Source organism: Marmota marmota, unplaced genomic scaffold (assembly GCF_001458135.2).
Source record: "Marmota marmota marmota unplaced genomic scaffold, marMar, whole genome shotgun sequence".
In the NCBI taxonomy this organism is placed as follows: Eukaryota; Metazoa; Chordata; class Mammalia; order Rodentia; family Sciuridae; genus Marmota; species Marmota marmota.
In genome coordinates, this window is record NW_025999998.1 from 12467515 (window position 1) to 12483420 (window position 15906).

General features: G+C 32.1%; 1 protein-coding gene across 5 annotated transcripts in view; it reads left to right on the plus strand.

The window, feature by feature from the left end:
* The window catches only part of Smc5 (structural maintenance of chromosomes 5), an 86404-nt gene that overhangs the window by 41202 nt on the left and 29296 nt on the right, over nt 1-15906 (plus strand). For all 5 annotated transcript variants that reach the window (XM_015492913.2, XM_015492914.2, XM_048806877.1 and 2 more), the window contains 5 exons: nt 1519-1774; nt 3994-4148; nt 6347-6460; nt 13686-13780; nt 14397-14529. In XM_015492913.2, the coding sequence (XP_015348399.1) occupies nt 1519-1774; nt 3994-4148; nt 6347-6460; nt 13686-13780; nt 14397-14529 (753 nt within the window). The remainder of the gene's footprint in view (nt 1-1518; nt 1775-3993; nt 4149-6346; nt 6461-13685; nt 13781-14396; nt 14530-15906) is intronic.

The window sequence follows — 15906 nt, forward strand, 5'->3', positions numbered from 1 at the left end:
TTCTGAAGGCCTGGGACTTCATGGGTTTCCAGGCTGAACACTGGAGCTTCTTGTCTACTTCCTCCTTTCAGGTTCTTTAAACATTGTTAATTTTCAATGACAGGTGTCTTAATTTTTTTCATGTTTTCTCTCATTCTCTGTTTGGTAAGGCTGAAAGAATTTTAGCATGTGTTTTGTTCATTGTCATAATACTACCAAGATAAATTTTAGAAAGGAAACATTTATATCATTCCAAATTTCCAACAATAGGGAATATAATAAGGTGTAGTATGTCCATATAACAGGACATCATGTAGGTGTTCAAATTTTATTTTGCAGGAACATGGGTACTAAGAAACTGCTCTCGGTAAATTTTTATTGGTGCCCTTTAATTTTAAAAATCTGTTTTATGACATTTATAGGTTGTTAATAAAATGTAAAAATTTAAGTTTGATTAGATTTTGAGTGATTTTTATTTGTAAAGTCTCTATTTTTCATATTTTTGAATGAATATGTTAACTTTTATAATGAAAAGGAGGAAATAAGTGATTTAGAAATAAAGTCAACTAATAATAGATGGTGTAATATATGAACCTTGAATATTTATTAATAGAGAATTCTCCTTATAAAAAAATCAATTAGATATGTAAGTGTACATTTGTTTGTGTGTCTTACAGAAAATGGTAACTCTTTGGTTTAGATAAAAAAAAATTCCTTTGATGTCAGGTGGCAACCTGTGCGTCTGGCTTTTAAAAAATAATTTACATTATGAACCAAAACTTCAAGTGTAAAGACTGATTAAAAGCCAGGCATGATGGTGCACATCTGTAGACCCAATTATTTTGGAGGATGAGACCCTTTCTCAAAATAAAAAACATCAAGAACTATGTGTACAATTCAGTGGTAGAGTACTTCTAGCATGTGCGAGGCCTTGAGTTCAATCCTCAGTACTACAAAGAAAAAAAAATTTAAATCTCACAGTATTAACTTGAAGTATAGGTAGAAAATAATTTTGTTCAAAAAAAAATATTGTGGTTTGAAATTATAATTGACTTATAATCATTTGTATTATTTATTGAAACTTGTATATTATACAGCATAACAATTTTGATTGTATGATGTATAGTATATATTCACTTTAACTATTTAGAAATTTAGCTTTTTATTTTGTTTATTCAGCAAAAATAATTTACATTATGTGTAAATTATTATGTGTGTAATTTCATACCAAGTACAATTCTTGATATTTGGGATATGTTAGTGAACAAATCAAGATAGGTAGTCTGGTAGAACTGGCAATCTGCTAGTCTAATTCTAGTAGGATTCCTTGTAGAGAGAAAAAAAACTCCATGTTCTTAGTTTGGTGTTTTTTGTTTTTTCTTGTGGTGCCAGTGGTGGGACCTGGGGCCTCAGCATGGTGAGCAAGTGCTCTATCACTGAGTCATATCCTCAACCCCATGTAAAACTTCAGTATTAAGAAAGCCTTATAAATCAGGAGAAAAAGCAATCTTAGGTACTGACCTACTTTTGTTTTATTAGATTGAGGAACTTCAGCAGGCTCTAACAGTAAAACAAAATGAAGAACAAGACAGACAGAGGAGAATAAGTAATACCCGCAAAATGATAGAGGATTTGCAAAATGAATTAAAGACCACAGAAAACTGTGAGAATCTTCAGCCTCAGATTGATGCCATTATAAATGATCTGAGACGAGTTCAAGATGAAAAGGCATTATGTGAAGGCGAGATAATTGATAAACGGAGAGAGAGGGAAACTCTAGAGAAAGAGAAAAAGAGTAAGTTTCTTAAAATGGGGATTCATCTCTAACAATGGCCTTTCTTCTTCCCTGATACTCATTTCTTTAAACTGTTCAAGTTTCCTTGCTGAGCAAACTTAGTTCAGTTCTTCCAACTTGTGCCCTATTACCTATATTTGTCTTATATGTGATTTGCCTCTGGTTGATCATTATTTTATGTCCAATTACAACAATAGAATTAATTTTCTAAAAATGCTTAACTTTATTTTCTTTACTGAGTAACTTAATATTACTCAGATCAAATTTAAGCTCTTTATCCTACACTTTATAACCATTAGCTTTGGTCATTCAAACCTGTCCAGTTTCATCTTTGCTTTTCTTTCCTGTAGACCATGTGGATAAATTGGTAGCATTATTTGGATGGAGATCTTATATTCTTTCTGTTCACTGTATATGACTAATACCAGTGGGGGAAATAAAAAACACTTTTATGCTTTTAAAAGTTCTAGATGTGTATAGTTAAAAAGAACTAAAAGAAAAGGGTGATGCAACCCCTTTCCTACCTCCAGACCCACTCTCAAGAGTAAGCACTTCTAACTCTTGCAGTTTTTTGTAATAGACATCTTCATATATTCACCATATTCTTATCTCATTATCACTTGATTAATCAATTTTAGACATCATTTTTTGATAGTTATTTTGTAGATTTTAGCTAATAATACATCCCTAATTATTGTAATTTCTCAGATTATCTTTTTTGGGGGTTGGATACTCGGGTTGAACTCCGAGGCCCTCGACCACTGAGCCACATCCCCAGCTTTATTTTGTATTTTATTTAGAAACAGGGTCTTACTGAATTGCTTGGCGCCTCGCCATTGCTGATGCTGACTTTGAACTTATGATTCTCCTGCCTGCCAAACAGCTGGGATTATAGGCATATACCACTGCGCCTGGCAATATGCCTGTTTCTGTGGCATTCAACAGTTGTCCATATTGTTTACATACACATTTTGTGATCTAAAATACTAGCACTGTGCTCCTGTCCTTGCTTCTCACATTCAAAACTCTCTCATCTATACTCCCATTTTTATATTTTCAAGGTTTGAAACATCTATTTTATTGAGAACCATAATTAAGTTTTATGTGTTCTATGGGTTAATTCTGGAAGTTTATAATACCAAGTATTGTTTAGTACAATAGTAAAACTTGTTCATAGCCATGCCAAGTAGTATATGATGGCTAAATTTCCTTTAATTCATAACTTTTTATAAGTTTTTAATTTACCTTTATGAATTTTCTTTCTTTCTTTTTTTATTTGGTACTGGATAGTAAACACAGGGGCACTTATTACAGTGCTATGATCTCCAGCCCTTCCTTTTGGGGTTGGGTTGGTGGGTACCAGGGATTGAACTCAGGGACACTCTACCACTGAACTACATCCCCAGCCCTATTTTGTATTTTATTTAGAGACATGGTCTCACTGACTTGTATTTGTAGAGCCTCACTTTTTGCTGAGGCTGTCTTTGAACTCGCATTCCTCCTGCTTCAGCCTCCCAGACGCTGGGATTACAGGTGTGTGCCACTGCGCCCAGCCTATCCTTACTTTTTATTTTATTTTGACATAATGTCTTAATAAACTGCTGAGGGTTTCACTAAAATGCTGGGTCTGGCCTCAAATTTGTAATTCTTCTGCCTCAGCCTCCTGAGTCACTTGGGTAACAGGCATGTGGCACTGTGCCCAGCTAATTTACATTTTTTTTTATTTATTTTTTTAAACAGAAAACATTTTCTTTAGCATTTCCTTAAGTAAAGGGGAGAGTGCTATCATTTCTTTCCTTGAATTCTGTAACATTTCATCCTGCTTCCACCTAAACTGGTAATTCTCAAAGCCTCCATCAGTATTTTATCATATGGGATTTCTTTCATACCTTTTCTATGTTGACTAAGCCTATTCCTCTATTTTGTGTGTGTGTGTATGTGTGTGTGTATATGAGTGTGTGTGTGTGTGTGTGTGTATCTTTTATGCCCTTACTTTGTTAGAGTACATTTGCAGATAACCTCCTAAGAAGAGATTTGGAAATTAATTCCAGACTCTTTGTATTTCTAAGAATATCTTTTAATTCTTTTTATCTCTTTTTCTTCATTTTGTTGTACGTATGATTATTCTATGTTAAAAATCATTTTTCTCTCAGAAATTATTAATAGATTGTTTCATTAATTAAAATTTTCAGAGAATCTACTTTGTTTTTCAATTTTAGATGTGGATGACCATATTCAACGTTTTGACAATCTTATGAATCAAAAGGAAGATAAGCTGAGACAGAGGTACCGGGACACTTATGATGCTGTTTTGTGGCTAAGAAATAACAGAGACAAATTTAAGCAAAGAGTTTGTGAGCCTATAATGCTTACGGTAAGAAAATTATTCATCTCAGTGACATCTTGTAGTTTTATTATTGTAATCATTGTGCATTTTTTGTTAATTTTTTAAAGAATTTTTAGTCCTGTTAACATACTGTTTTTTCTGTTATCAGGCTTCTGGCATCTTTGGTATTGGGCTAAATCCATAAATGAACTTTATAAAAGGCCCCTTGATCTATAATATTAACAAGTATTACAAAACCTGCAAACTTTTTTCTAGTAAGAGGTGTAAACTAGAAGCTTACAGGCCAAGAATCCTGTATAAACTTAGCTTGGTTAGGCTGGTTATTACATTATAGCTTGTTTTAGATTTAAACCTGCTGAAGAATTGGAAAATTACTGTAAATAAAAACATTAATGAGGAACATGTGACAAGATGAGCAAGAAATTGGCTGTTATTTAAAAGGACATTCTGGGGATTTTGAGAATAAAGCAAGTAGTTTATTGACATATTGTAGCCTTTATTGATTATTGTGGGTCATTAAGAACAGGTAAAGCTATATTTAGTAAATATGTAATAAGTTGTGGCTATGAATTTAATAGAATGATTTCTGAACTGTAAAATGATCAGTCTTATGTAAAAAAATGAGAAAGTGACAAACTATATTCTTTGATAATGACATTTTAGTCGTTGACATATAAGCTCAAAACTTACCCCACAATGACTTAAGGATTATTTTGCTAGATAATTTATTTTAAAAAGAATTCACTGTAGGTCTTTTCAGGATTCATGAAAAGTTTGTTTTTTTTTTCTATAACATATTTGCGTTATACTTTATTAAAAATCTTTTCATATATATATTTCAATCTTTTATAGTAACAAAATTAATATAGATGATGTATTCTCTTCTTGCTCAAGTACGTATTATTAAAATGTTTTTCCAGATCAAGAAGAGAATTTCTATTTTGAATGTAGACATTGTTTTGATTTATCTGATTAGGTTGGAAGGAAAATATGAGCAAAATATTGTCACCCTTGATATCTTATAATGCAAATATAATTGTCAACTGATTTTTATTAAAATGTTGACTTCAAAATAATATTTCAGAACTTAATTAGATTTCTCATTCTCTTGTCATTTGATTTTCTAATCACATCATATTACTAGTTGGCATATACTTATATTTTAAACTATATTTGAATATTTAAAGTGAAAAGAGATACTCTGATTTTTCTTCCTTTATAGAGTAACCCTTCTCCTTTCATAACATAACACCTCCCTCCATTGAATGTCCCCATACATACTTATTTAAGTCTTCAAGGCCTGCTTGAAATGCTTCTACCTTGATAGGCAAGATAGCAATATACAGACTTAGTCATGTACCTCACCAATTAGCAATCTATTTACATAATTTATTTCTAATAATTCCAATGTAGAGTTACAGAAGTGTAGAAGGGTTCATATACAGATGAGGCAAAAGATGAAAATTTATGAAGATACTGATGGGTGAAAGTAAATTATTTTTTTATAGTGGAATACTATTGAGCCATTAAAAATACTGCTGTAGGTTTCTAATTAATAACATAAGAGGAAATTTATGGCATGATAATTTTAAAACAAGATATAGAATAGAATGTATAGAAAATTTTAGGGCTGGACTCTTCTTGTGATAGTTTGTTTTCTCTGACGTATCTTAATATTTTCCATAAAATTGAAATGCACATGGCAGAAATGCCTAGTTAATTAATTTTTAAAGATGTTTGTAAGTTTATGCTATGGTGGTGTAAACCTAGGTTTCCAATAGTTTCATAAAGTTTTACTCTTTGGTTCTTTGTGTTTTATTATCTATCAGTTATTGCTATATATAATTTGAAGTTCTCTTGAAGATTAAGAAGAAAAATATTAAAAGCTTGGGAAAAGAGAAATATTTCAACTCTTAAGTCATAATCTAAGACTGTTTCAAATGTTTTCAATGAGTTGACCAGAAAAAAACTAAAGTTATCTCTTTATAGCATCAAAATTAATATGCATTAGGTACTATTTAAATCTTGGCTTCTGTTTAAGTATGTATTGATTGTTTCTTGGTAACAGACTAGATTTTTTAAAAGACTGTTCTGTACCCAGTCATTTTTTCTTGTCTTTCTTTTCTCAAGTATGAATCTGAGGAAATAAAGATATTCAATATAAATATGTTCTAATAATCAAGGGGTTCCATGAAGATCAGCTTTTTTCTTTTTGTTTTGTTTAGATCAATATGAAAGACAATAAAAATGCCAAATATATTGAAAATCATATTCCATCAAATGACTTGAGAGCCTTTGTGTTTGAAAGTCAAGAAGATATGGAGGTTTTCCTCAGAGAGGTAAGTACTAACCAGTGTAGCACATGTAACATTTGTCTTTCAGTGCTACAACATTTAATTATAGAGCAAAAAGTAGTAGCTACTTTTTTTTGCTAGGAGTTTTGTGTAAAATTACTAAGTTTTGCTAATTTCTTTCCCTTTTTTGTCGTTATAAGTGATAAGTTTGACTTTTTGTTTTATTGATTTGTTTTTTGTGGTACTGAGGATCAAACCCAGGATCTTACACATGCTAGGCAAATGCTCTACCACACTTGAGTTATACCCCTATCCCAATAAATTTGTTTTATAAAAGGCAAACAGCACATAATTTCACCTGTAACATATTTTGAAATTAGTTTGAAAAGTAATTCTGTCAGATTCAAAGAGAAACATAATGATGGGCCTTAGGTTTTGGTCATCCATTTTTGAGCATGTATTTAGATAAAGTCAGTCTTTCTTTGAAGGTGAAATCAATATTTTTATATTTTATACGCTGTATTATATATTATATGGTTAGGTACATATATTGTTATTATCAGTAAGATTTAATTTCCCTTTTTTATGTACTTTATCTTTTTAAAAAATGCTTGTTAAGCAAATTCTTATCAATAAAAGGTACTTTAAAATGTTGTTACATCAAAAAGTAAAATAAAGTAAAATGCTCGTAAACCTTGGTTTAGATTATCTTTTTTGGTCTTGTTTAAACCTTTGTTAATTTAAGTGAGGACAGTACCCTAGATCAGCCCAAGCGGTCCCCTATATCTGTGGTATACAAATGCTTGGAAAGAATCCTTAACTTTCTTTGGCTGTTATCATATTGCCCTACTTCTGGTTCAGTAGTTGGCAGAGAATGAACATAAAGGTAAATGGATGTAAAAATGTGTGTGTGTGTGTGTGTGTGTGTGTGTGTGTGTGTGTGTGTGTGTGTTTAAGTTTTATATACATATATAAAATTATAAAATGGCTTCCAAATTATTGAACATCTATGTATGTTAAAACTGTTTCAAGCCTGACTATAGAATTATTGATCTTACATCAGAGTGCACTGAAAGAGCCAGTTATTAGAGTTATATATCTGTAAGACATGATATACTGTAAAGTCATATAATCAGGTTTAATTAGATGACCAACTTAGCTTGCACTGAATGTCTTGTGTCAAAAGTTTATGTTGCCTGTACACTGAGGATTTGAACTATGTTCTAATACTGTGAGAATACTAGGCACACCCTCTATATCCCCAGCCAGAACGTTTTTTTTTTCTGTTGTGCTTATAACAATTATCTTTCCATAGCTACTTATCAGGTAGGACCAGAACTTTCTCATACATATAATTTTTTGTGAGTATGTTAAATTGTGAAGTTTATTCTGTATAACTTTATCCTGTAATTATATCTACTAGAGTACCATTTCTCATCCCTCTGTAATTTACAAACAGTAGTCACAATTTTTTCCATTTCTCCGTACTATCATGTGCTACCTTCACAAGTTCTACAAAGTCTGGGTCCTGCCTATAATATCAGTTACTGTTTTTCTTTAAGTCACCTGAATATTTGTTATCCAAACAAAGTATTCTAAAAGAAAGTATATCACTATACTATCAAATTAGAAACCAAACATTTTGTACAACAGTAAGAAAATAAAAACAATGTTAGTAAATTCTAGACCTGTACTGGTGCTTGCTGAAAGCATGTACTATGTTTAAAAAGAGGTAACAGGAATTAAGAACATGTTGACAACTACAGCTTTCTCGTTGATATAATTAGAAATATTGAAATAGAATTGAAAATAAAATTACTTTCTCACTGTGTTATTCAGTTTTATTTAAAATAACCATTAAAAGAATAGATTTTTCAAAACTTTATGAACTTTATATACTAGCATTAATGATAGATTAACTCACAGCCAGTATTCTTTCATTTTACTTCCACTCCTTTATTGATTTTTAAAATAATTTTTATTTTGATGATTTTAGACTTACAGAAAAGCTATAAGAGTAGTAGATGGAATTTTTGTATTCCCGTTTTCCAGATTGACTATTTATATTTTGCCCTGTTTGTTTTATTGTTTCTCCATTGCAAAGTACAGTCAGTTATGTTACAATACAAGATATACATTTTTTAAAATCACGGTGTTAGCTGGGTTCAGTGGCATATACCTGTAATCCCAATGGCTTGGGTGCCTGAGGCAGGAGGATTGCAGGTTTGAAACCAGCCTCAACAGTTTAGTAAGGCTCTAAGCCACCTAGTGAAACCTGTCTAAAAAGTCACTTTGCTGTGCACAATGTGCAGTAAAATCCCACAGGGCTTATGGAAGGGAAAGGGTTAGGATACAGTTTTCAAATTTTTTTATGATGGATTTAAAAAAATGAACCTAGTAAAAATGGTAGCACAGTTTTACATGTTAAATTATTAATATACAAATAACAGAAGTAGGATGCTTCGTTTTGAAAAAGACCTGAGCCTTAGAACTGTGCAACTTGTGAGTTAATATTGACTAAAACAATTTTAAACTGGTTATCTGAAATTGGATGAAAAGTTGTAACTGCAAATATAGGTGGGTGTGGCTTAAAACACATGTTGAACTGAGGTGGCTTGTTGATGTTTGAAGGGGTGTGAATGTGTGTGTTCAGTTATGCAATACAAGATACACGACACTTGGTTCAGTGGGATGCAATTTTCTGCATTCACTTGCAGATAACCTTTTGTTTCTTTTCTGTATGAAATTGCATGTAAGTAAATGTGAATTTCATATAGTACTCAAATTGTCTCCTAATATATCAGTTGCTTAGAACAAATTTGTTACACATTAAATTATTAATATACAAATAAAATTGTATATTTTATACAATAAGTATAGCAAAACTGATTATTTTTCCTTTTAATTATTTTTCCTTATAATTTTTTTTTGAGACAATAAATATCTTGTCTCTCATGAAACTGCCTAGTAGGTTTAAGTTCCATTAATAAGGGACTGGAGATTGTTTAGCATGCACAAGGCCCTATGTAAGATTTCCCCCAAACCACAAAAATGATAATAATAGCAGTAATTTGTTTTTAAAAGAACTATTTATGAGTCTAACTCAATCTTTCCTTCAAAGTTTACTAGCTGGCATTCTACTAAAAGAGCTTTTTCTCCATTTATTTATATTTATTTATTTACTATATTGGTATAGACCCAGAGAATTTTATGAATTATCAATTACTGTCTTTTTGTGGGGGTGAGGGTACCAGGGATTGAACTCAGGGGCTCTCAACCACTGAGCCACATCCCCAGCCCTATTTTGCATTTTATTTAGAGACAGGGTCTCACTGAGTTGCTTATTTAATACCTTGCTTTTGCTGAAGCTGGCTTTTGAACTAGAAATTCACCTCTCTGATTATTGAAAATGGATTTCTAAAATTCATTTTATAATTGTTTATTGCTAGTACACAGACATAAAATTGGTTTTTTATATTAACCTTGATTCCTGTGACACTGTTACATTCACTTACAGAATTCTAATAGTTGCTTTATAAATTGTATCTACTGAGATGATCATATGGCTTTTGTACTTATTCTAATAATATGATAGATTGGATTGGTAGATTTTAGAGTGTTGTGTTATTCTGACTTTCCTGGAATTAACTCTGCATGGTCATGTAACCATATATTGCTGAATTCTGTCTATGAAAAATATTTTTGCATTTGTATTTATGAGTGATAATAATTTATAGTCTTTTGTCAGGTTTTGCAGTGAGAGTATGGCATAAAAATGATTTTGCAAGCGTGTTTCCTCTTTTTTCTGCCAAGTGTTGGTGTTGACTTTTTTATGGCATTTATCAGTGAAGATATCTGAATCTGGAGCTATCTTTGAAATTTTTGTAGAAAACTCAATTTCACTAATAAGTGTAAATATTATTCTATATTTTTTATTCTCATTTCAAAGGAATTTTTTCTATTTTAATTAAGATGTTCATGTTTCTGGCATAAACTGTTACATAACGTTATCTTTTTAATATTTCCAGGATCTTTTACCAATAAGCCTGTCAGTGAATTTTTCATTTTAGATACTTCATATTTTAGTTCTAGAATTTCTATTTAATTTTTTTTTATTTCTTTGTCTGCTAAAGGTCTCTGTTCATTCATTATGATGATAGTTTTCTTACATCATACCTGCTTTAAAGTTTTTACCTGCATCAAGAATACAGATAATAGTAATGCTGGTGAGGATGTGGGCATGGGGAGAACATTTATACACTGTTGATAGCATTGTAAATAAGTATAACTGCTATGGAAATTAGTATGGAGGTTCCTTAAAAGTCTAGGAATGGTACCACCATATTACCCAGCTCTACCACCTTCTTGGTATTCAAATGGATTAAAGTCAGCATGATATAGCAATAAATGCATACCCGTGTTTATAACGGCACAGTTCATGATGGCCACAACATGGAATCAACCTAAGCGTCCATCAATGAACAGATAAAGAAAATACTCATAGTGGACTTTGCTATCAAGAATGAAATTATGTCATTTGTTGGAAAATGGGCAGAACTCAAGATCATTATGTTAAGCAAAATAAACCAGACTCAGAAAGTCAAGGGCCATATGTTTTCTCTCATGTAGATTAGAAGACCAGGGGTTTTGTAGTGGGGAATGAAATTGGCCAAGTTATGTTGTGTGCAAGTGTGAGTATAAAACAGTGAAAAACCCATTATTAATGTACAATTGTAAAGCATCAATAAGAACAAATAAAAAAAGAAAAAACATAATATGAATAATTTTGAAAATTGTTTAGATTTATATTATGGCCCAGAATATGAATAATTTTGGTAAGCCTGTGTACTTCATATATGCATTTTGATATTTTTAGAATTACACACACACACACACACACACATTCCTATACAGATATATAACCATAAGCACATATTCAAATGTTAGTAATTAAAATCTTCCATAAACTTACTGATAGTTTTCCAGTTTTCCATTTGCTTAATCAACTACTGAGAGAAGTATGTGAAAATCTCCTCTTATGATTTGAACTTTATCTGTGTCGCTTTTAGTTCAGTCACTCTTTGGATGCATTTTGAAGCTATGTTATTAGGTACATGCACATTTAGTGAGGAAACTATAACATTTCCCTCTCATAACATTTCTTCATTTAAGGCTCCTTTGTCTGGTATTTGTAAAACTATATTCGCTTCCATTTTTTAGCATTTGTATGATATAATTTTGTCTGTTCTTCTCTTTACCATCTATCATAGTCTACATTACCAATTGTAATTTTTTATCTTTCTCCTTTTCTGTGTATACTGAATCAAAATAGAATTTTATTTTTTTATAATTTACTAAATAAAAATCATTGTCCAATTTTGTCTCTTGAACATTATGTTAAGCTTACCTTTCTTTATTGGTTTTCAGGAATTCAAAAATAGTCCAGTAAAATAGTCCAGTAAACATATCAGGAAGCTTCCTAGAAAACCCTCACTGAAATGTTATTATATTCATTGTGAGTGAATTTTGCTAGTTGAACTTATAAGACAATGTTAGGGCTGGGGATGTGGCTCAAGCGGTAGCACGCTCGCCTGACACGCACGGGGCGCTGGGTTCGATCCTCAGCACCACATAAAAATAAAATAAAGATGTTGTGTCCACCGAAAAACTAAAAAATAAATATTAAAAATTCTCTCTCTCTCTCTCTCAAAAAAAAAGGGGGGGGGGGAGACAATGTTATTTTCTTTATTTCCAAGTTTCTCTCATCAACTGTTAGGATTTTGAAATCAGATTGAAACAAGCATGAATTTAGAATTGAGTGTTCAACTCTGTAGTCAGTAGGAAGAAATTTCCCAGTAATGTAGAATTAGAACAAGAGCATTGCTAGTATCAGAAAAATGAAATCTTAAGATTATGGGAGGAGGCTGGGGATATGGCTCAAGTAGTAGCGCACTCACCTGGCATGCGTGAGGCACTGGGTTCGATCTTCAGCACCACATAAAAATAAAATAAAGATATTTTGTCTACCTAAAGCTAAAAAATAAATATTTTTTTAAAAAAAGATTATGGGAGGAGAAATAGTTATTTGAATTTATTTCCAGAAAGTTAAATAATCAAGTGAACATATTGTCAAAGAGTAATAAGTACAGGATTATATGTTTGTGTGTTTTATTTTGAAAAATTAAATACTAAAATAGTCATATATGTATATATATGTATCTATGTATATATGAAATGAAATCTTAAGATTATGGGAGGAGAAATAGTTATTTGAATTTATATACACACATAATCTCTTCACTATTTGTTTTCTTGACTATGGTGGCATTTAGTAATTTTTTATTGTATACTAAAATTGTAGATAATGTAAAGACTGGATTCATCTGTCTTATTCTAAAGAGATTAACAGACAATTAACGTAGTTGAACTCTAAACTCTATCCCATGCAATGGGCAGCAATTGAAATCTACATGCAGTTTTTTCAGCCTTCCACTTGTTGCTTTATTCCAGCCCCCTGGAATTTTTCATCCCTTTATAGTTTAAGGGTCAATCAAGGATTTAAACAGGAGTTTATATGCAAATTTTGAACCTTCTTTCTTTGCAACACTCTCCTTCTAAGAATTTGTAGCCATTCTAGTTACCCCAAAACTCCATCCTGTGATTCCTACAGCAACAAAACTACAGCTTTCTACCTGAATTTTATTCCCATTCCTGTGCTCCAGATTGTGGATTACCCTGAAACCACATAAGCACAAATTTCAGTACTTTTCTTCTCTTCTGAGTATCAACTTTCCTCCAGCCTCTGTTTTTCCAATGTCTTCATATGATTGGTTTTTGAGGGGGAACTGGGGATTGAACTCAGGGCACTTGACCACTGAGCCACACCCCCAGCCCTATTTTGTATTTTATTTAGAGACAAGCTCTCACTGCTTTGCTTAGTGCCTCACTTTTGCTGAAGCTGGCTTTGAACTCACGATACTCCTGTCTCAGCCTCCTGAGCTGCTGGGATTACAGGTGCCACTGAGCTGGCCATATGATTGTTTTTAAAATCTAGTCCAGAATTTGTAGTAACTATTTGTAGAAAGGTTAGCCCAATACTTTGTAACCTGCCATTAACACAAGCAATACTATTAAGTATCATCAAACATCCAGTGTTCTGCTTTTTTCTTGATTATCCCATGAATGATAGTAGCAATATAGCAACTTGAAAAATCATTTCAATTGAGAATACATGATAATTAAGATAATACTTTCTTTTCCCTATATCCAGGTTCGTGACAATAAAAAGTTAAGAGTAAATGCTGTTATTGCTCCCAAGAGTTCATATGCAGACAAAGCACCTTCAAGGTCTCTGAATGAACTAAAGTAAGTTGTGGAAATATTGTTACAACTAATTTGAATATTGAATAATCTTAAATATATTTTGATTATCTCCTTGTCACATAATATGTTTGATGTAAGCTGTACTATTCTCTTGTAGAATATCTACTGAAGTCTAAAATATGGAAGAAGTTAGGCCCAGGAATATATCATGTGGCATAGTGTGTGATGAAAGTGATAATTTAAATCAGTGGAATAATACTGGACTGTTTAATGGAAAATGCTAAATATCTTTTATTAAAGATGCAAGATAAGAGTTGGTTAGGTATTGGGAAAATTAAATGGTAAATCATTTTATAATACAGAAATAATTTCCAGAAGGACTAAATGTAAATATTGCAGTAATGAACAATTATAAGTGAATATCTTAACTCTGGATATAAGTTGACATTCTAAAGGTAAGAACAATAGAAGAAACAACAAAAGAATACTTTGATTGTTTCTAATAAACAAACTTCTCTCACAAGGAAGTAAATAATACTAAGTGGTTTTAAAATGTTTGAAAAAAAAGGAATTCCTCTTCCATTGTTGAAATAATTTGTAGTTTTAACAATCAAAATTTTTAAATGTTCTTTTGAAAAATCAGTACTTTTCCTTTCAGACAATATGGATTTTTCTCCTATTTGCGAGAGTTATTTGATGCACCTGATCCTGTAATGAGTTACCTTTGTTGCCAGTATCATATTCATGAAGTTCCTGTGGGAACTGAAAGAACCAGGGAAAGAATTGAACGGGTAAGAAAAGTATTGAATCGTTACCGAAACATAGTTTCATTGAAACTTCTTAGTTTAAAATAAAGCAAGACCAAGCACAGTGGCACATACCTCTAATTCCAGTGACTTGGGAGGCTGAGACAGGAGGATCACAAACTCAAGACTAGCCTTAACAATTTAGCAAGGTCCTAAGTAATTTAATTAGTAAGACCCTGTCTCAAAAGAAAAGAGGCTTGGGGAACAGGTTTTTTGTACCACCATGTTGCCATATTAATACTGATAACTTCTGGGAACCTAATTGCTATTTATAATACTGAGTTCATTTTATAACAGTCAGTATAGAAGTATTCTTCAGATCATTCATGATGGGTAATCATTCATTTGGGGCTCTGTATACTTCACTAATAGAAGATAGAAGTGAGGGATTGAACAGACACTTCACAGAAGAAGAAATATGATACTCAACAAATATATGAAAAAAATGTTCTACATCACTAGCAATTAGAGAAATGCAAATTAAAACTACACTGAGATTTCATCTCACTCTAGTCAAAATGGCAATTATCAAGAATATAAGTAACAGTAAATGTTGGTGAGGATTTGGGGAAAAGGTATACTCATACATTGCTAGGGGGACTGCAAATCAGTGCAACCACTATCACTATGGAAGGCACTGTTGGAGATTCCTCAGAAAACATGGAATGGAATCACCATTTGGCCCAGTTATCTCACTCCTTGGCATATGCCCAAAGGACTTAAAATCAGTATAGTATGGTGAAATGGTCACATCAGTGTTATAGCAGCTCAGTTCACAATATCTAAACTATGGAACGAACCTAGGTGCCTTTCAGTAGATGAATGGATAAAGAAAATGTGGTACATATACACAATGGAATACTACTTGACCATAAAGAAGAATGGAATTATGGCATTTGCCAGTATATAAATGAAACTGGAGACTATCATGCTAAATGAAATAAGACAGTCCCTAAAAACCAAAGGCCAAATTTCCCTCTGTTATGTGGATGCTGACCCAAAATAGGTGGTGGGGAGGGAGGAGTGGAGGTTCACCAAATTGGGTGGGGGAAATGGGGGGAAAGAAGGGGAGTGGGAAAGGGAAAAACAGTAGAATGAATTTGGACATAACTTACCTTTGTCATATATGAATACATAACTAGTGTAACTTCATATCATATACAACCCACAAGAATGGGATATTATACTCCTTTTATGTATGACATGTCAAAATACATTTTACTGTCATGTATAACTAAAAAGAACAAATAAATAAAATGTATATAAAAAAAGAAGTGAGGGCCCTGGAAAAAAGTTAAAAAGAAAGAAATGAGAATCCTTAGATGGGTGCAGTGATGCATTCCTGTAATACCAGGATTGCTT